This window comes from Marmota marmota, unplaced genomic scaffold (genome assembly GCF_001458135.2).
Source record: "Marmota marmota marmota unplaced genomic scaffold, marMar, whole genome shotgun sequence".
In the NCBI taxonomy this organism is placed as follows: Eukaryota; Metazoa; Chordata; class Mammalia; order Rodentia; family Sciuridae; genus Marmota; species Marmota marmota.
This window is the reverse complement of record NW_025999999.1, coordinates 10,202,014-10,224,394: the sequence shown is the minus strand read 5'-3', so window position 1 is coordinate 10,224,394 and position 22,381 is coordinate 10,202,014. Positions and strand designations below refer to the sequence as shown.

The window sequence follows — 22,381 nt, the reverse complement described above, 5'->3', positions numbered from 1 at the left end:
TGCTATGAAATTTTTTAGAAGAATTGTGCCATGCACCAGAGGAGGAAAACCTATTTCCCTAGCTACTGATGTTGGACTTGGCCATGTGATTTTCTTTTGTCAATGTAATGCGAGTAAAGGGAAATGGAATGACTGGGTTGAGCAAGTCTCTTGAGGCCTCAGGGGTTTTGCTGGCCCCATTTGGAACTCTACCATCCATCCTCAGATAGATCCTGGTCCCAGAGTGATGATGACTCATGGACTGAACTCAAACTACCCAAATCCTGAATTCAGGCTGGCCCAGCGAGCCTTACTGAGTTCACCCCAGCCACAGCCAACCTGAGGACGGAATCATGAGTGAAAGATAAATATCTGTTTTTACAAGCCATTTTTTTTTGCATATAACAGTATTGCAGCAATGTTTGTGGACAGAATAGGTAAACTGCCCAAAGAGAGACAGCTCAGTCAAGTGTGTAGCTTTGATGTACAAAAATACATTTATTTTCAACAATTTCAAAACCACTGTCTTTTTTTTTTACAGTAGAAATATTCAAATGGAACAATAAAACCAAGAACAGTATATGTACATATACTGTATATATAGATATGACTCATGCATTCGTATTCCAGTGTTTAGTACAAGTATTGCAATTGTCTGCCCATTTAACCCCTGAAACAAAGAAGTGGGATCTTCAGAAGCACTCCCAATACTGATCTGTGCCGTCGCCAGCTGAGATTCTCTATGTTGCATTCTCCCTGTATCTCACAAAGAGAAATGCAAAAGACATCCCACAAAAATGAACAGGTATAAAACGTGGCCTTTCCTTCCATATATATATACAGTATATCCTTCTTTAAACAAATGTGCTCAGGCTGAGCCTGAAACTAAAACCAGTCTAACAGCATGGCTTACAGTGACCTACTGAAAAGAACTGGTATGTCGAATGTGTGAAGGGGCTGAGGAGCTGGAAAAGCAAATAGGGGCTTGGAAAGCCGCTCACCCCAGAGGCAAGAACTACCTTAAGGGAACTGAAGGCAGACATTTTAAGGAAGTTGTGTACATCTGACAAGCAAATAGCACAGCTTTGCTAAAATCGTCTTTGACTAATATCATTAAAGGCTAGACCTCTATTTGGCCTGCAGGGTTCGCATGGACTCGGGATTCCACAAACGCTTCCTCCCGTCCAATCTCTCTACTCTCCTCATGCCAAGAGGCACTCACTGGGTTCAATTAGTGCCCAGGGGACTTTTTGCAGCCAAGAGTAGCCTGAGGATTTGCCATAAGCATCATACATTCCATGGGATCTAATGAGAAAGCAAGATCCACTGCGTGGCTTCTTTCAAGAGGACCGTTTTCTCAGGCTGATCAATATGCTCAACCTTTTTCTTTTTAGAAAGGAAGCCTCACCATCTGGATCTCGTTTGCAGTCTCTCGTGGACCTCATCTTGCAACGTCTTCCATGTCATTCTTTTATGGTGTCACTAGAGTCCTTCCTTTATCAATTACCCCAAAGAAGCCCTCCCCCCGCCCCCCTTTATATACATAAGTAGAAACCAGCTATGGTGCGGACACGGAGGTACAAGAGTTAAGTGTGACAGACAGCTGAAGAGCATCCAGAACCCAACACATCGAGCAGGCCTGGGGTGGGGCAGCTCCAAGGGTGAGTGCGTAAGCCAACACGCGCATCTTTCTTTTTTCTGTTTTCTTTTTTACTAAACATTAAATTATTTCTCAGGAAATAAAAAGCTATTTACACTGTATGTTATGTACAATAAGCCATCTGCAGCCTCGCTATGGACATGCACGAGGCAGGGCCTCTTTAGAAAGGTGTGCACGCTTCCTGCAGCTAAGTCCACTCCCCACCAACCTACCTCCTGCAGATCGAACTGGGAAATGATTTGTGTTTTATGAGTGTGTGCCAGGGCATGGGAGTGTTGGTGACCTTGGGGGGGGGTAATAGCAGATTAATGAAAAGCCAAAACCCAACTTGAATTTTAAAAAGAGAGCGCGAGAGAGACACCACAAGGAAAAAGAGAGTCTTTGCGTTACAAATGGCAGAATAAAGCGAGGAGGCTGTGGGAAGATGCATCCTTTGCCTTTAGCACAAATACAGCCATTGATTCTTTTTGTCTCGTTTTAATCAGCTAAGAATGCCTTTTTCTCCAAAGCTAAGCATCTGCCTGGGATTTATGAGGGGGCCCTTGGTAAACAAAAGGTAAAAAAGACATTTTTCATTTTTCTATAATAATAGTAATAATAGTCATCAAAAATAAAAAGTCAGAAAGGTGGTTGACCACGTGGCTTGTTGGTGTTAAACACTAGTACAGTTGGGGATCTCCTTTGTGCTTTCGCTGTTCGCAATGGTTGTGATGCCTCCTGCAGGGGAGAGAAGACAGACATAAAGGATGTAAGTTCAACATGGGTGGGGACCTTCGTTTTATTCATTATTAAATATTAAGCCACGTGGAATAGGTACTTATTAGGTACTTAATAAACAGGGCTCCTAGATATTCCCCTCAGCTCACCAATTCATCTCATCCATGTGTAGTACCCACCACCTCTCACACAATCACAGGGAGAACCCACACATGGGCTGCCATGTTTACGCTCTATGGAGAACAATAGCAATAGGTAGCATGTACCAACACTCACTGTGGGGCAGTGAGCATTTGACAGCAGCATTTGATGATCACAGCAATCTCAAAATAGATTCTCAGACACTAGATAGAAATTCCATAGAATCTTAGGTCCTGTTATTCCCATTTCACAGTTGAGGAATACGTGGCACAGAGAGGCCCCAGAGATAGTGCAGTGGCAAAGCAAGGGCTATCCGATGTCAGATTCTGCATTCATGTGACTATTAACAAGGACATATAATGCTTTTGCTTTATAGGAAACAAACAAAAAAATCCAACAGTCATGGATAATTGGCTTTATCCCTGCCCTGCAGCAACCCCAGAACTTCTAATCTTGATTGAATTCTAAGGGGAAAAAGTCTGTCAATTTTATGTGGCCAAAAGTGCCAGACAAATTCTTCTCTAGCCTTCCAGTCCATAGTGTCTAGGGGACAGGTAATATGCACTGGCTGACCAAGTGTTTGGAGGACAGAGGACTCAGGCCCTTGATGGCACAGGGACACATACATACCTAGGACCCGAGTGTCCAACTCTTTTTCCAGCAGTTCCTCGGGCTCAGCGAAGTCACTGAGTGTGATTTTGGGGGCATTTTCACTTTGGCTCACTGACCCGATCATCTCCTGCTCCTTGTCATGTTGGACTTGGGCATAGATGTTAATCCAAGGAATTTTCCTATAAGGGTTAGGAACAAAATCAGAGTAAGATCATAGGCATGCCAAACTTGGGCTATTGTAAATGTTGGGTGATGAAGGAAATGTGAACAGGAAGAGCCAATGTCAGGGAAAAGTACTAGTCACCTAAAGACACTGTGGCCATGAGGCTAAGGATACAAAGCCAGTCAGAGACACAGGTGCCCAGGGAAGATGTAAACCACTGTGCTTTGAGGAATGCATCCTCTTCTGGGGCGAAAAGCAAGCAGAGATAAACCAGTTATTCATTTAGACCCTTAAAATGTTTTCTTGTTACTAAGTTTTCAAAAGAGTTGGACTTTGAGACTCTTAAGTTTGTATAGAAAAAGACTTTTTTTTCTAAAATTGAATTAATTTAACCAATTTGCTTGTTTTATGAATAACTGAGAAATAATAGACTCTTAATCCAACATTACAATTTTCAGAGCAACACTCATTGACCAATCTTCAACATTTGGATAGTTAGTCTCCTCATCTGTTCAACAAGGTTAACGATAGCTTCCTTTTATGAGTAGGGCGAATATTAAAGGAAGAATTAAGAGAAGCTAAATAACTTCCTTTAAAAACAGAAATACAAACAAGACCAGTTTGGGGATAGAAGAGTGGGCAGGTCCAGATCTGAATCTTTAGGGGACATTCACATCCTGACCCTTCTCTGTTATGTCTTGACCCATTGTGCTCTGGAGCCTCCTTCACGTTCCTCTAATCCAGAGCTTCTCAGCTCATAGTGCTCAGGTTCCACCCAAAGCGCTGTAAAATGTCCACTGTGTCTTTATAGGTGTGGATGGGGTGAGATTCCACATTTCTGCCAAGCTCTCAGGTGATGCTCATGTCTTTGGAAAGCTACAAACCCAAACTCTGAACTCCAAGAAACTAATAGAGAAAGCTCTTCCCCATCTGGGGGACTTGGCATTGAACCAACTGTTCCCTCTGTCTGTAGCAGGCCTCCCTCTGCTCCTCTCATGGTGGTTTCTTCCTTGTTCTTCAGAACTTGGCTTATGCACCATCCCTAAGAAACCTCCCCTGTTAAAATCCCATGATTATGGATGATTTCTATAAAAGCAATAAATAAGACTCTGGCTTAGGATGATATAATAGGCAGCATGTATTGACTTGTTTTTTGGTCTTTGTCTCCCACTAGACTAAAAGCCCCATATGGACAAAGTCTATGTTTTCTATATTCACTGCTCTATATCTGACTTAGTAAGTGCTTGACACATGGTTTACATTCACTAAGCCTTTATTGAGTCAATGACTAAATGGTTCAAAGCCTGTTCTCCATCTATTTTTTTAAGTAACAGTCTTCAAAAAAAAAGTAACAGTTTTTTCTTGGATTATCATATCCAGAAGATACTCTTCTCACCTGACCAGTTGGCGAGGAAATTAGACTAAAGTCTAGATGCTTTATGAAGCCAATTACTGTGAAATACACCATTAGACTTAGGACATCTAATTCCCACCTTACACAGAATATTCATGCATTTCTAAAAAGAATCTCTCTGTTGTCTAAGTACCAAGCAGTACTATTTTCAAGTTTCTACATTCCCTCCCCTCTTTACCCTCAAATGAGGCACAATGTGGTGGCACTTAGTAAGGTCCTTCTGTAGCTAACACTGAAAGAAAACTCTGAAAATAGGTTTAAAACTTGCAGCGTTTTCTATCTTTTCTTTAAGCTCAGTTTCCATGTCTTTAGTGTTTGTTTTCCATACATTAGGAGAGGTGCCCCCATGACTCCTAAACCAGTTTAATATAATTTACAAGGCCCTAAATGTACAGCAGCTCTGTGAGAACCACAGCCTCTGCAAAGGTGTAGAATCAAAAATTCATGCTGGCTCTTACTTCTTAGCTAAATAGACATGCAGCCTAATGACTTAGATTTCTTCTGATCATAAAACTACATGTTATTCATGAATGTTGGCATCAACTATTATATTGAACTAGGTGCTGGGGGCAGTCATACCCTTCCTGTGCTTTGGAGTTGTTAACACAGTTCATTGCCTCCCCTCTTGCTTGACAAAAGACCCCCTAAGAGGATTTGGATGAATTAGCCCTTATGATGATTGTTCACTTTATTTCAATCCCTAGAAAAGACATCAAAAAAATAGGCATATTTTCACCATTCCAACTAGATGGTTGTAAGGGACTGACTTTTTTCTAACACAATTTGCAGAATTCTAAAAAGCTGTCAAGTTGCTTTTCATTTCTTAACATATCTGTTTGTAGGACTTTCAAGGATATAAGTTGAATCGGAACCCCGCTTTTGCATAAAGAGATCAAGGGATAGGTCCTGGGCCACACATTCAGACAGGTTTAAAAAGGAGAGTAAGATGGATAAGCCCAAGTCTTCTACAAAAGCAAGCAAACAAATAAAAAAAACAACTGTGGTTTATATTCATTTGCTCCAGCTATGAAGCACGCTGGAAGCCTCTGAGAGCAAAGTAGACTTTGAACTATAATGAAAGCCCCACCGAAAAAAAAAGATAGGAGCAAATATAAAGGCTCAAACATTTTCTTGGATAACCAGAAAAAGTGTATCTAGAGTTATTTATTTTTTTTTAAAAAAAAGGGGTCTTGTTACGCAGTTTTCAGAAAGCACAAGCCATCTCACAGTGATTTTTAATTATATTGGTAAGACATATGGCGTTCACTGAGAACAAGATGCAGTGTAAGAGGCAGGGTGATATTTACTTGAAGGAGGTCTGGGGATTGGGGTGATTGTCCTCCTAAGTGACTAGTTGGGACAAGGAGATGGTTTTTCAGTGCTTGGCACATAGTAGGAACTCAATAAATGTTTGTTGAATATTACATGTTTAAATTCATTACAGAGGGGAAGTTTTGGTTCTGAAAACTCAGCATAGCAAATATTCTGGAAACAGAAGTAGAATTGCCCTTTACCTAGACTAGGCTGTTCAACAGAATGTTTACTAACCAGGTAAAGCTACTCACATTTCAATTAATTAGACTTAAAATTTAAAATTCAGTTCACAATCACACTAGTGGCCATTAGAGTAGAGCACAGATTACAGAACATTTTCATTGTTGCAGAACATTCTATTAGACAGGGAACCCAGGAGTAAGAACCTGACCTTATTTGCCTGCAAGCTGGGCATCCTCCACATAGCCATCAATGGGGTTCTATATGATGAAGAAGGGGAAAAAGATAAAAAAAAAAATCCAACCAACTCTCAACCAAATGGCTTGAGCCCTAGGAGGAAAACATCCAGTAAAAAGAGGATAGAAAAGTCAAGGTTAACCAGTGACTGGTTACTTGTAGCTGACTCTGCTGTTTATCCAGCTGGACTGGTATTCGTTTCCTGTAGACTTAGCTGCATGATCCACTGTCAGTGACTTAGAAAGGACTGGCCAATAATTGGGAACTACAAAGGGAAAGAGTTCAGAGATGTCATTACCTGGCATGGGCTCATGTATTAAGGTGTGCAAATTTAGAGATGCCTACAGTAATAAGTTGACTGTCTAGGGAGTACAGCCGCATTTATAAAAGAACAGAGGCTTTCTAAATCACAGGGTAAGTCTGGCTTTAATTTGGAGATGCATGCCAGACACAAATGCCTCTTATCAGGACTCCTATTGGCACTTGTCCTCAGCAACCACTGAGGTCTAGGAGGCAGAGGCAATAAATTTGGTTTAGCTGCTCTTCAAATCCCAGCAATCACCAGGCTTCCCCACAATCAAATCCTTGGATGAGTCAAAGTCTTGTTTGCATAGAATGGAAGTAATGCATAAATGGGTAGCTGCCTTCACCAGACCATTTCCATATTGAACCTTTTCTCTTGACTTATGAAGTGCAGGTTTTACCTCTCTTCAAAGGGAACAGGGTACATGGGTTGACCCTTCTCCATCCAGAAGGACATGAACTCACACACAGGTCTATAAACTGACTACCAAGGTAAATTATATTTTGCACTTCTGGTGGGTATGAGTGGGTATTGAAGGCTTCTTGCCAGTGTGGCTAATATTGAGAGGTATATTGATTTTTTTTTTTTTTGAGATAACCACTAGGGGAGGGTATGGCATGAGAAAAGATGTCAGAAGAGGAAAGCACCTTTTCCACTAATCTCTTCCAAAATCTGAAAGTCTACCTCCCAGGTACAATCCTAGAGCAAAGCCAGGCATTCAGAAGTCATGTGATAATAAATGACATTTTCATTTTACCTAGGCTTCATGAGAAGCACATATCCATGCCACAGATATGTTTTTTGAGAGCCTACTGTGTGCCAGTTGATGACACAAGAAGCATCTTTGGAAGACATGCCCTTTGTTATTTACAAGTCCTTAGCCTTCTTTTATAGTAAAATATGCATCAGTTATAGCTATTATTACATGTCAACCATATAGCAAAACCATATTTTACAGATAAGAAAACTAAGGCTTAGAGAGACAAACACAATTGCCCAAGGTTATAAATGGTAAAAGTTGATTCTCAGTTTAGAGTTCACACTCTTAACCTATACCCGTCCTAGGAGGAGTATTGCATAACTTGAATATTAGTATAGGTTTGTTAATTTCAATTTCATATTTTCAGTAAGTACCCTGTTATATCTCCCCTCCTGTGGGCTTTAAAAAGGATTTCTGAACACATGCTGAGTTTAGTTTCCCTGATCAATTTCCTTAGAAAAAGGAAGAAGTGAGAAAAGGTTGAAGGCAAATTTAAGTAGAGATATTGGATGGCTACAACCTGAGAAAAGAAAATGAGTGTGTGTCTGTCCATATGCATATCAGATTTCAGCTGCAATGTCTCTTCTTAACCACTCTGAATGGGTGTTGATCTGCATAAAAGGATCTGTTGAGTACTTGGGACCTCACTTGAAAAATCTGTGTGAGGTCTGAAAACTTCTTACACTTTTTCTATTAAGCAGAGTAAATGGATGTCAAGGCTAGCCTTTATTTGCCTAACTCCATATACCTCTAAAGTGGAGAGAAGTCAGATTCTTAAAACCATATAATCCCTCACCCCCAACCATTCCTGTTTTCCCCCAATGTCAGACACTACTTCAAGGAGAATTAAGGACAGACTCTTGAGATGAGTTTAGGAAAGTTGGTTAACAGAAAAATCATCTGCAGTAAACCTGGTCCTGAGATAAAGTGAGTGAAAATCCAACATACCTTTTAAACTTGTAGATCAAAAACACAGCCAGGCCAACAAACACCACTGACAAGAGCATCAACATGGCGGAGCTGCTGTGACCAGCACTGGAATCCACTAGTGGAGCTAGGAGGGAAGAAGAATGCTCAGTTGGAAGTTAGTAACTGGGCAGATGCCAAGCAGCCAACTATCTGCTCTCCACCCTTACGTCCAGTCCCCAATCACCCTGCATGCAATCTGAGTACAGGAAGCCTGGCTTCAAAAATGAGAATGGTACCCTTGATCACAGATTTCGAGGGAAAGTGAACTCCTTGGCTGTGCCTGGGGCACCTTGCCATTCTTGATATAAACTGAGTAAAGTGTGTCCAGATGAGGGAGAAGAAGGACTTGTGTGCTTTTTCTTTGCAACAGCCTGTGTGCCAATGCGGCAGTCCACTGGGAACTTTGGCTAAACACTAAAGCCATGTTTCACTCTCTTCCTCTCCAAGGTTCTGGTGAAGCACCCCTGGATGAACACACATGGAGCCTGTACATTGAGAAGTCTTAGATTAACAAGAGAGCTAGCAGCAAATGCCCACTGTGACATGCTTTTTATTCCTTTCATAAATCAACCAAGTAGAGCTAGTCTCCATTTCTACCAGACTCATACATTTTAAATTGGATGTTTGATGATTCTAAAGTTTTCTAATCTTACATTCCCACTAAAATTCATGGGATCACAGAATCTAAGAAATTAAGGGAGCCCAATGAATATCCATTGCAATCCTAATTGTTGCAAAGAAAAATAATTAAGTAAATACATCAAGTCAAGATCCAAGGAAATCGTATGCTTTCTCCAGTAACAAACAAGATTGATGGCAAAGGCACTCCTAAGAAGGTCTTCCTGCTACCCACTCGGAACTCCTCCAGAGACACATGATTAATCTTTCTGAACTGTCAAATAAGTGCTTCATTACAGCACCAAACTTTCAGGCATTTATGGCAAAACTTTTGGGTGATTATCTCTTTCCTTTTCTCTGCATGGTACCCATGTCCCCCTGACTCCCAACAGACACTCACTCACCTAATGTCAGCTGTGTGACATACACAATGACCTGGACCCCTGGTTTCAGCTCAAACTGGACCAAGTTCTGGTTTAGAGCATTAAACAGTATCTCTACAATCTGAAAGAAAGGAGAGAGAGGCTGTAGAGAAAGCTGTGAAATGCAACAATGCTCCTTCATAGGTGAACTGACCAAAAATGACCACGTTCATTCTGGGAACTGGATATTGGAACATCTTTATCAACTTTTTTCTCCAGCCATCAGAGCCCTGTGCAGCCAATGAAGTGAGTGGTATTATTTGCTTATGCTGGAGAGGGGAGAGGGGAGAGGCAGAAGGCGGTGTGCCCACGGTCACCCCATGTATTAGAGCCTGGACAGATGGGGGTTTGCCACTCCACTCCTTGCTCAGCGCTCTTTCATCCCTGCCTTCAGAACCAGACCTGTTGAGGGTTCCAATGAAAGAAAGTCAACTCATCATTAGCTCTTTAATCTGATCAAGTAACACGCACAGGGTACCGAGGACCCTGCTGGGATTAAAGCAGGCACGTACATCCCCAGCCCACTCCTCCCTCGTTTCCATCTCAGAGACAATGGGAGGCAAACATCAAAGCAGAAGCTGCCTCGTTTTTATGGGATAATTTTTCCTCTTTACTTTTCTCCAGCAAGTCTCAGAACACATAACATCGATTTAATCACTCTGTAATTCCCACATGAAAGCTGAGGCGGACTTAGGCTGTTGTCCCTAACTCTTATCTCGCTGTATGCGCCTTAATATCACAGCTGCTATTCATCACCGTAATTACCTATTTATCTAAATGGATGGATATTGTAGCTTCCAAATATAGTTCACACATGCCACTTGCTATTTCAGAATAAAGAGGTCTTATAAAAGTGATGTGTGCGTTGAGAAGCTGAATGTATTTCTGGCCAACTTCAACACGCAACCCTGCAACGTAAGGGAACTGTTTCTTCTTCCAGAGAAGTGGACTGTGATGCCATTTATACTGCTCAAGGCTGTGGATGGGTGTAGTGATGGGTGACAGCTGGGCCAGGTGAGTACCTGAGGGACACAGAAGGGTCTGTACAATGGTTACTGCACACAGGAGCAAACGTGTTTGATTCACACTGACCTTCAGCATCCTGGTCCTTGCTCTCTTTCACGTCCCCTGATTTAGCACCATGGGAAGGCAGGGAAGGGTGACACAGAGTACAGCCAATGAGACCCCAATAGGAACAGTGAGTGGCAGGGAGAAACTCGAGACCTGCCCCTCCTTTGCTCCCAGGATGATGCGCAGATCACAGGACCAAGAGCCCATTTGATAAAGACAGTGAATCACATTCCCTCTTGGAAATACTGCTTCTTTAGTCAAAGCAAGATGAGGCCATCCATCTCTCTCCAAGAGACATATTTAAAAGCAGTTCATTCTCTCTCCAGAAGGGAAATTTAAATTAACTAGGACCTCCAGAGCCAGCACAGTTTAAAGACAAGAAACATATTTTTCCATGAGCACATAGGGGAACTCAAAGCCCTTTGCCTCTGTAAGCCTTTCTCTGTGTATCTTTCTGTCTGACTTTCTCTGCCACCGCTCTGCCATACCAGGATGAGTCACTGTAGGGAGATATGAGCAAAGTGCAGGGGCACCATATTGGAAGACTCAGTTCCACCTGACTCATTCACCTTGGTGCCAAGGTCAGTGTCCCTGTTTCAGAGGTGCTGTTCCTTCTGGTGTGGCAGAGTGCTCCGTGCTACTTGCATTTTGCTCATTCTGGGCAAGACTGATGGCTGGTTCTTCCAAACCCTGGGTGTTGGGCAAAGAGCTATACCCTGGTGGGTCAATGGGTGATAGCTTCTCTCCCTTTTTGGCTGGAAACAACTTACGCCCCTCAGAGCTTGGGCTGCAGGCAAGTGTCCCGGCCAAGTTTTCGCTTACTTGTTCTAGGTCTCCTTCGTGGCCTTTCCTCCTCTCTGTCAAGTTCTTGGGTGGGAGGATGAAAAGCTCTGCTGAGGTGGGGAGGCCAGGGAACACAGCAACAAGGACCTGGTCTTCTGGGACACTGGTCACCTGCAAAGTATACAGACCAAAGAGTGAGGTCCTGGGGAGAGACGTGCACAAATAGCAGCCAGAAGCAGAGGACACACAGCTTTGGGGCTTGTACGGATGTTTTAAATTCACCATCTTAGGCTTGCTTTCTCTTTTTCTCTAAAACTGCTAGGTAAAGAGTTATTAGTTTCCCCTCTTGCTATGCTCTTTTTCTTTTCTAACTGAAACTAAAATAGTATTATAAATGATCTTCAAAACATTGCTGGGAGCATTTGCAATCCCATATTTTCCATTTTTTTCTGCACTAAGGACTAGGGCTTCTGGCTAAAACACGAACAGACTGGCTGCAAATGAGGAATAAGCAGTTATACACAAACACGGGAAAATGCAAATTTAAAAAATAGCCGAGCACTACTTGTTTTCACTTCTTAAAACAGGATTTTAAAAAAGTTTAATGGCTAATGTTGGCGTGGCTGCAGTGGAGGAGGCTGCCTCATTTCTTGCTGGCAGCACTAAAAATTGATACATATCACCAATTTGTTTTCCAAAAGACTCACATTAAGTCCATGAAAACATGCATAACCTTCATCTGGTAGCTTTAACACTTTGTGGGTGAGTCCTGAAGACGTGATCCAGAATGTAGGGAAAGGCCATAGGCAGGAAAAAGTAGGACATTATATCGAATAGTAAATAAAGAGGAAAAACTCAAATATTCAAAAAACATGAAGTAAATTCCAGTACAATCACCTGATACAATATTATTCTAGCTTTAAGATGATAATCAACACCAGGAGGCAACATGGAAAAACACTTCAGATGGCTGCATTCTGGTCTATTTCCTTTGGTTACAAGTCTATAAAAATACGAATGTACTGAAAAAAAAAGATCCCGAATACTAAAAGTTAAGAGGCTGAGATGATGAGTGAATTGTTCTATTCCTGAGTGTTTAATAAAAGGATTATATTGTTTTTGGGATAAAAAACTAAACATTAGCTTCTATCTTAAGGCCAATTCCTGGAGACCAAAGAGAAAAGAAAAAAGAAAAAAAAAGTGAGAACAAACAAATAGTGTGCCCACTGCTATTCTTTCTTTTGTGTCTCTTGAGGGTCATTTTTTTGGGGGGGTGGGGGTGCATGGAGCGGGTACCAGAGATTGAACTCAGTGACATTCAACCACTGAGTCACATCCCCAGTCCTATTTTGTGTTAATTTAGAAAAAGGGTCTCACTGAGTTGCTTAGCACCTCACTTTTGCTGAGGCTGGCTTTGAATTCTTAATCCTCCTGCCTCAGCCTCCCAAGCCATTGAGATTACAGGCATGTGCCACTGCGCCTGTCTCTTGAAGTTCTTTTGTCCAGAACAACACTGACTGCTTCTTCTAATCATACAATATGAGTGATAATTAGATGCAGCTGAATTACCGCCTTGACAGTTTCCCTTGACTGTATCTACCTATGATGATTTCCACTTCAGCCTCCCAACCAAGGTCCTTCAAACAATTCCCACCCACCCCCCAGGAAAAAAAATGGAGGGACAGTGTAGCTCAGGAGGAAGGAGGGGGAAATTAGCAAACTTTCATTCCTTCCAGGGTTCATCCCCAGCATCTCCACCAAAAGCAAACATTTACCCCTTCCCAACCACAATGGGTCCTAAACGGGAAGAGGTGATACTGAAATGGTGGGCCTTCGACTCTTACCCTTTCCCATTGCAGATGAGTCCTGGAAGGAGAAAAGCAAATAGTGAAGCTCCAGGTATCAATGGGTCCCAGAGGAAGGAAGATAAGCAGTAAACACCAAGTTCTGAGCTGTTCCCAGTGACAATGAGTTTCAAACTTTTTACAACTGCCTTCCTGAGTTAAAATTTTAACCTGCACAAGTAGGTCCCCGACTGGCCAAACAGCACATCTGCAGTCTCCAATGATTAATTCACCCTCATTGTAAAGTATAAAACCCAGACTCCTTCTGTAACCTGGGGGCCATTTCTGTATCCAGAAAATGAGCCCTTCCATGCCTGATGGATTGACTTTGCTGCAGAATGAAGAAAAGCTGGCTGATCCATTTGAGATCTGCTTCTGTCCAGGTTATTTGTATTTTCACTATGGTGCTGAAGCCATATTGCCCATCATCATGCCCATCACATTTCAAGAACAGAGACCATGTCCACTGTGGCATGTGATTACATCTATATGGTACAGTGTTGCCCCCAATAGGTTCCTAGTGTGCTGTTGCCCAAACATTCCTGGAGTTCTTTGAGGCTACCTAGCTGCTCTGAAAGATCCCTGACAGAGGAGAAAATCAATTAATAGCTGCTGAATTGAATAGAAGCAGAGGATAGGTCGTTTCCCATTTGCTCAGCTCTGATTCCTATTTGGAACGTGGCTTCCAGATTGGAGTTAACGTTCAGGGTTGTGATAAACAAAAGCAAGAGAGCCAGCCTACAGGAGAGTAAGAAGCAGCACAGAAGCCTAAAAATCCCATCCATCAGAGAAGCATCCACTTGAAATGCCAGATGCCTCACTGTCCTGCTCTGAGGCACGCCCTGGAGTAGCTGGAAGTCTCAGTGACCTAGTACGTTGGGTAGAAGACTTTATCCTAAACAGCCAGGGGTAGCAAGTCTCAGGAGACCAGAAGAAGAAGCAAAATGTTGAGAACCACACAATGGAGTCAAGTGGGAGGAGCCTCTCCATGTCTTGGTTAGTATGATGCTTTTGACCCTTTGTCTCAAGGGTCAAAACTATGCATCTAGATTCACTGAATCCTGTGTAGAGGGACATGCAAGTGATTTGTCCTCATGAAACTTAAGGGCTAGGCATCAATGACATGGATAATTATTATTATTTAGTAGTAGCACTGTTGTAATTACCAAGTTATTTCTAAAAAATGTGTAAGTTTTTAATAAATGCAACCCTATAAAATGCTGCCCAATTTGGGTGCCTCACAATCTAAAACATATGCTACAATGTGATTGTTTCTCTTCCTATAATTCATATGCTTAAAACCTGGCCACTCCTGTGTTGGAGTAGGAGGTGGGGCCTTTGGAAGGTGATTAAATCATGGGGGTGGTGCCCTTGTGAATAGAATTAGTGCACTGAGGTCACAGAGAGCTGCTTTGCCTTTTTTCTACCACATGAACCTAGTAAGAAAGTGTCATCTTTGAATCAGGGAACAGGCTCTTACTAGACATCAAATAGGCTGGTGCCTCCATCTTGGACTTTCTGGTCTCCAGAACTGTGAGAAGTAATTTCTGTTGCTTATGAACCATCTAATCTATGGTGCCTCGTTACAGCAGCCTGAACAGATGAAGAGAAGACAGCACACATAGCAGTCTCTTTTTCACTTCTTCTTATGAACAATATTTTAATAAAAGGTTTAATGTTCCTCTTGTAGTCAGTTCCTACAGGAATGCTTTTATATCCTTCTCATTGGTGTTGGCTGCTCCTTTTCCATGTTTTTCCTGGGGTCTTTCACTTCTCCCTTGGGAGCATGAGCAGTCATGACTTCCTTGACCCCACTCCCCTTAGGGGAGCCCAGTGACCTCCTAGGCCTCAGCTCCAAAATCTCTGCCTCTGGTATGACCCTCTGCTTGGCTTTCAGACCCCCATTTTCAACTCTCTTGTGCGCTTTACCTAAACATTTTTCATGTGCTCCAAACTCATAAAAACATCATTGTTCCCTGAGTATATTTCTCCTAAACAGTCCCTATCCTGGTTAATGCAAGGCCATCTCCTACTTACTCTAGTAACCAAAAGGCTTCTCCCTCTGTCTCATTGCATTTATTAATCAGTAACCCAACTGTTCAACTTCCTAAGTAGGCTTGGACTCCTTTTCGGGATCTTATTATTCCTGGTTGAGGTAACTGAATACTGCAGTGGCCTTTCAACCGGTCATCTTTGGTGAAATATCTCCCCTACTCTGTACCCTCCCTGATTTCCCAGCAGGCTTTCCTCTGCATTGCCATCAGAAGGGGAGCCTGACATATAAACCTATTGGCAGCATCTTGTTACCTAAAGAAAAAAATAATACTTTTCACACTCTCCACTGCCTGAAGAACAGATGGCAACTACCAGTTAGCTTCAGACACTTCACAGTCCATCCTAACCATTTAGCTCAACTTTAGCCAGGCTTGTTCTCTAAGTAATAGACTGAGGACACAAACCCAATGCCATTTCCCAACAGGGCATACTCCTCAGAAGTCCATGGATTTCATGCTACCTGAAAGATGCTTTCCCCTCCCTGTTAACTGACATATATCCTTATATGTATAATAGCTCAAATATCCCCTCCAAAATGATCCCAATAGTTCAGTGAGCTTTTTGTTGAATCACAAATCCATCCATGTCAGGCTTGCACTTTACTGGCTGGTACAAATCACACGTTTCTCTATACTCCATGGAGACTCTGGTTACAAACTACACATCAGACATGTTTTTACATTTGAACTAACTGTGTTTTGTTTGTCAGATTCTAGTACCTAGTTTTGACAGAGGCTAACAGAATTCTTACTTTCTCTAAGGCAATTGTGACCCCGGGATAAATCTTCAGCTCTGTCTCTCTGGTGGAACGCTGTTTCCTGGCCCGTAGTCTCCTGAGAGCCATGAATGGCCAAGGGTGGTCTGGGGATTCTATATATCTGTGAATATCTATTCATGGTCAAAGATATACCTAAGTGCATGCTATTAGTATGGACTCACTGAATGGTCCATCCACTAGTCCTCTAAAAAGGTCAAGCCCCTGTCTCAGAAATGTTTGGATAAGCAGTGGGTCAATTTCCATCTTCAAACACTAGACTTAACTCTCTCCTTCTCTCTCCTCTTTTTCTCCCCTGTTTCCTCCTTCCTCCCTGCTACTCCACCCATTCTTTCCCTCTTTCTCTCTTTTCATAGAGAAACAAAACTTATCTATCTGCAGAATAGTGTTTTCAGTTCTTATCGATTCCATCAAGTTCTCTTGTTCACAAACTTAAACAAAGATAAACCCAACTTACTTTAACCAGGGCTTTCTTGATGACATTGCCAATGTCTTGCCTCCACTCGGGAATGTCAGGGTTGTGAAAATCCAGATTAGGAGAGAAGGACAAGAGCTGGGACTGGAAGTATTCTGAGAGGAGAAGAAACACACAAGTGAAGCTGGCAGAGTGAGATGAGAGGGGGTCTGGGGGGTAAGGGGCTCTGCAAGGCTTGGCTCTTCCCTGAGGATTCAACTGTAAATCCTTATTTTTAGTCTATGTCTTGGCTTCTGAAATAAAATGGAATTTGAGAGTTGGAAGTAGATTTCGGCTTCTGCTGGTATTTTCAGTTCCTAGGATCTTAAGCCTTTCTTCTCGTAAAGAGTAGTAATGAAATGAATCACAAGCATGGGACTCCAGAAAGAGGCTTCTGCTCCTGTAGGTGGTATCTGTCACACAGGGCCAACCAAAGGCACTAACCCTTTGGGCTGGGTTGGGATGGAGGCTAGAAACTGCCTCAGAGGATGAGAGAGTAGGTTGAAATCTTGTCTCTAGGGTGTGTGTAACCTTCAGTGTCTTGACCTGGTTGGGGAGTACAACTGCTTTATTCACTTTGGGGTAATTCATGAAGCTAAACATTTGTGGTCCATATATTTTTTCTGTATACAATTTATACTCCAATAAAAATGTTTACTTAAAAATAAAACTTCTATGTACCCAAAAAAGAGACTGAGCAGCAGATTTGCAGAGAGGTAGGAAAAGCAACTCACCTAGATGAGCCTGAAGAAATATAGTCTGAGTCAGAGGCTCACATACCTTAGAACAACTTTCCATAAAAATACAATGATAGTGGCTATATCCAGGGGACTGGGGGTGGGTTGTGTGATGTGGTAGTGGTAGCATAATCAATTTAATTTAAAATAAATTTAGTGATTAGGAGTGGTTCTACAAGAATGAGAAGAAAAGGGGGATCCTGTTTATCACTTTCTTCAAGCTTATATTCTTAGCCGTATAATCAAGCCTTTCCAGGCAATATTGTTAGAACCTCCAACAACCAAGAAAACACATCAGTTCTGGGTAGGCCATCTCATTACTGGGGCTATGAGTTCTGCAAGGGGAGGGATCGTGACTCCCACAGCTTTGGAAATCACTGGTCCCCTCTCACAGACAATGGGTGTTGCATGTGCATTATGGATACCTCAGCAGGACATCAGCACTAGCTCCTTCTCTGACAGTCTTCCAGCTGAGCATTCTCTCAACTTATGATACATGAATCTGTCTAATGAGAACCTCAAACAGATTGCAGTGCAGACACACACTGCTGTGGAAAACACATACGTGCCTGTGATCTTCTTCCCTGATAGCCTGAATCCTCTATCTGGGAACAAGTTAGGAGGTAGATCCGAATGCCTCTGTGAACCTCCTTCATTTTCCTTAGGCCTGGGGAGGTTCTAACAGTCAGTGACTGCTACAAGGGTGGGTACAGGGAGTTGGCTGGGCAGGAGGGGTCATCCAAAGACAATTCTTAGGGCTTACCATGAACTGCAATATCTTTAGTGTCCTGGATGAGGGCATTCCCGGCAGCCACCTGGACAGTGATGGTGTTGGTTCCCTCTGCCAGGAATGTGAAGGAAGTGCTGCTGTCCAAGGTGATGAGGGGCTGCGGAAAAGAGAAATAACAGCACCCATTTAATCTCTGTGGGACAGAAGGTTTCCTTCCTTTTCTGTAAATCTCGGAATGACACAGATCTGCACAGCAGACTAGATCCCAGGTGATCCTAACTTGGAAATGGTGGGGTGGGAGGCAGTTTTATACAACTTCCTAAAACTGTAATAATTCTTTCAGGATCCTGGATGAATATTAAGAGACACGAAACACATTATAAAATGTTAATCCAGAGAAATGGGGGTAAGACTGGACACTCATGAGTTCTTACGTCACTCTATTCTTTCTCCTAGGGGAAGGCAGAAGCAGGGTTTGCAATGTGTTTCAAAAGGAAGAGTATCTGCTGTCACTTATGTTTTCATTCTGATTTCCATTGGACTATGTGACCTTTCGGGAGAGTGATCACATTTTACTTATTTGGTATCACCTGCCCTCAGCACCTGTCCTTCATATAACAGGTAAGTTGGATGCATAGTCATGCTATTGACTATTCATTTTATTATATGTATCTTCTATCCTAAGGCAGTAGGTAAGAAAATATATAAACATGCATATCTATGATCATGTTTTTAATCTTTTATTTTTTCCTTTTGTCTTTCCTGATGATCATCATAGATAGGGACATCTCAAAGATAAAAAGAAAAGTACCATAATTGTGCTTTTTTCCTCTGAGAATTAGGATCTTGATAAGAGCAGGTGCTTTTTGGAGAGAAAAGGCAGATCCTGAGATTGAAGAGTCATTATCCAGTGGTCATCTGAAAGCACAGGCCTCTCTTGTTTGGAAAGTAAGACATAACAGTAGGAGACTGAGCTAAGGCAGCTGATAAATAAAGAGACTCCACAAGCAGAGAGGAGAGGACTTGCTTTTCTTCTCTGTGTGCCAGGACAACTGGATAGAGAATAATAATGTAGATGGTTGGAGAGTGCACAGAGCTGCACTTTAAGGAGTGGACATGGACCAGCACTCACCCAGCATACCCGTGCATGGCTGGATGCCGGCACAGAGCCCCACAGAAGCTTTAAGGTGCAACTTTCAGGTAGTGTTTCCTCTGCAAGGCTTAAATTTCATTCCAGATCACAATTTTTGACTGAGCCCCAGAAACAATAATTTGATTTTTTTCTCTGCTTTAAAATTCTATAGCTCTATTTTATGACCAGGCTTATGGTTAGAGCTGAGCAGAATTAGAGATATTGCCCTAAATTTCTGACACCCTTTCTTCTCCGCTTGCTAAATAATAAGAAGAAAAGAAGCACATAAAGAGGCACATTCTTTTCCTCAATTAAGGGTAAGCCACAGGGTTCAGGTATTCATCCATATTTATGGCTCCCTGATGATGCACACAGGGTATGTCCTGCTGGATTAAATAAGGGATGAGGTGCAAGTAGGTCTGTCATGTGCACCACTGTGACACCATGACTGTTTAAGTCCTGTGAAGTCTAGTTGAGCTATCTCATGGAACAAGAGAATAACATGGGTACCAGATGGTTGCCATCTCTAGTTGACAAGAACAGTGACTTCAAACTCTGGCTCTGTTTAATGTTTAATGAAATGACCTTGGTTAAAATGGTCCCCATTCTCAGCTTTCTTTATCTGTTAAATAAATGGATTGGTTTAAAGATTGGTGATGATTTTTATTCAGCATGCAGAATCTGGGGTTTAGGCAAAATATGTAGTTTCTACTGGTGGTAGCTTATCTATCAGAAGTTGCTTAATTACCTTAGTTACCAACCTTTAAAAACAAGATGGCTCCAAACATTTAGCAGAATGGCTAATATTTTGAAATGATAATAAGGAATAAGGCTGAAGAGGGAAGAGTAAACTAGAACTCTCCTATAACATACAAAGAGTAAGCTAGAATGCTCATACAGAGGAATGCAAAACACTACAACCATGTGGAACAAAGTTAGATTTTTATAAGAATTTGCAAGAACTTTTTTTCAAAGAAGTTGTATCATTTAACATGTTTTGATTTGGCAATTGGCATTCTGGAAATTTCGTGAAGAGAAAACAGATATCCAAAATAATAATTTGAAAAAGTTCACAGCAGCTCATTCATGACAGCTGAAAACTGGGAATAGGCAAGGAATTCCTCCATAGGAAAATAAATGAATCAGAGTACATTCACATAATGAAAAGAACAAATAACGAGGTATTTTATGTATACATGTGTATAAGTGTATTTATATCTACAAGAGAAGGAACGTTTTATTACTCATTTTATGCTCACCTGGGAGAAAGTATGTCAAGAAATCTTGAACTATATTTAACAATTTGCAAGTTGAATCACTTAGGATAAAGTATATAGGTTTCTTACATTTACATTGAAATGAATCAAAAAATCTAGAAACAGAGATGGACGGACAGATTGACATGTGACAAAACAAGCAGACTGTTAATGGCAGACTACAGTAGGTGGTGGATATGTGGATGCTCACTGAAAAATTCTCTTAACTCCACTGTATGTCTGAAATTGTTCATAATGAAATACTAGGAAAAAAAATTATCCAAGGAATATCCATGTGATTTTATTTTCCCTGACTCCTTTGAATGACCCTCTGACCCTGACTGTACTACATTGCCCTTCCATATTGGTTTGCTAAGCTGTCCTTCATCCCACCCCACCTCTCACCACCAGGCGTTTGTCTCTCTTAAGAGATTTTAGGAAACATTCATCCTTCCATGTCATCCTCCTCAGCTCTGAGTGGCGTACATGGCCCTCTTCCCCTTTTCCTGCACACTCTTCTTATCTCAAGACTCAGGTGGTGGTGCTCTGCTAGGCCATGGTACCTACTCTGAGAGGAGTGGAACTCCTCCTGTCCCAGCAGATTTGATCTTGTCTCCATCTGGCTGCTTCCCTAGGAGATGGTTGGCCAAGTGAGTAGGAAGGGCTGCGGGACAGAGGGAATGCCAGCTGAGGTGGGGAGCGCAGGCCATCCTGCCAGCCAGTCAGGGCTCAGAGCCACAGCAAACAAACTGTGCTCAATGCAAATGCTTGGTCTCCGGGTGGCAGGCCGCAGACGTCTGTGCTGGGGAAATGGCAGAAGCTAATTTTGTTTTCCAAATTGCTTTTGTTTTTCATCAGTGGTTATGGCATCATGGCTGAATTCACCTTCCTTACAAAGTAGGAACCCTCTGCAGGATTCTTGAGTTCTTCATTGGTCACTGATATCGGGTGCCCAATGCTAAATTAAATCAAGTATTTTAAGGTTCATTTACTCAAATCTATTAGGCAAGCAGACACATTTATTAAGCCAGACCTCTGCTAATCCTAGCAAATTGGCCATTCAGAGTCCCACAAATCCAGCAGGCAGCCGAATGACTTCTCTTTCTCTGCTTAGTCCAGGCTGCAGGGCCAACTCACAGTGAAACCCCTTAGAATAAAGTCTCATGCCCAGCCTCAGCTGTGGGTCATATCCTCCCTGTGAAGAATCTCTCAGGTGCAACAGGTAACCTGTTATCCTCTGAGTCCAGCAAGAAATCAACAAGGCTCTGAGAAACTATTTAGTTATGAGATTTCCACTTAACTAATGGAAGAGGGAGTCACAGGGAAATCTTTCGATGCAGACTACACCAATTTCCCAGAAACAGTAAGTCATATTAATATTGTATATTGCCATCTGGGCGCAGTGGTGCATGCCTGTAATCCCAGTGACTCGGGAGGCTGAGGCAGGAGTATAATGAGTTCAAAGGTAGCCTCAGGAAAAGTGAGGCACTAAGCAACTCAGTGAGACCCTATCTCTAAATAAAATGCAAAAGAAGGCTAGGGATGGTGGTCAAGTGTCCCTGAGTTTAATCCCCAGTATCAAAAACAAACAAAAAAAATTATTGCATATTGCCAAATTCCCACAGTTCAGAATGTACACCTTGATAAAAGCTGCCTTTCCCAAATCGGAAAGACTATGAAGTCACAATGCTTGCCTTACTTAAAACCCTCAGCAGTTTATATGGCAATGTATGAAGGGGGATTATCTTATGAAGCAAAAAGGCAAAATATATAACACATGCTTAGAACTATGTAAAAATACTTTAATATATGCAAAGATAATGAAGAAATACAGCAAAATAGCCCATAAAACTGTTAATACTATAGGATAAATGTGAAAACTCTCAGGTAAAAAAATAACTGTCCTGTCCCCCCTTCAAATGCACATGCACAAATATATCCAGAAAAATCTTTGCATAAAGTATCACTGGCAATGTATCTGGTTCTAGCCCTTATCATACTATACTAAATCTGGGTTTCTATGGCAAAATGCATACACTGGTGACATTCAAAGC

The 22,381-nt window shown here is 41.9% G+C and overlaps 1 protein-coding gene across 1 annotated transcript in view; it reads right to left on the bottom strand.

The window, feature by feature from the left end:
* Window positions 1-438: 438 nt before the first annotated feature.
* Window positions 439-22,381, bottom strand: part of Sorcs3 (sortilin related VPS10 domain containing receptor 3) — a 578,947-nt gene continuing 557,004 nt past the window's right edge. Inside the window, exons 21-27 of the mRNA XM_015494901.2 lie at window positions 17,973-18,096; window positions 16,476-16,588; window positions 11,384-11,515; window positions 9,473-9,572; window positions 8,430-8,535; window positions 3,128-3,288; window positions 439-2,356 (exon numbers count right to left, since the gene is read on the bottom strand). Of these exons, the coding sequence (XP_015350387.1) occupies window positions 2,292-2,356; window positions 3,128-3,288; window positions 8,430-8,535; window positions 9,473-9,572; window positions 11,384-11,515; window positions 16,476-16,588; window positions 17,973-18,096 (801 nt within the window). The 3' untranslated portion in view covers window positions 439-2,291. The remainder of the gene's footprint in view (window positions 2,357-3,127; window positions 3,289-8,429; window positions 8,536-9,472; window positions 9,573-11,383; window positions 11,516-16,475; window positions 16,589-17,972; window positions 18,097-22,381) is intronic.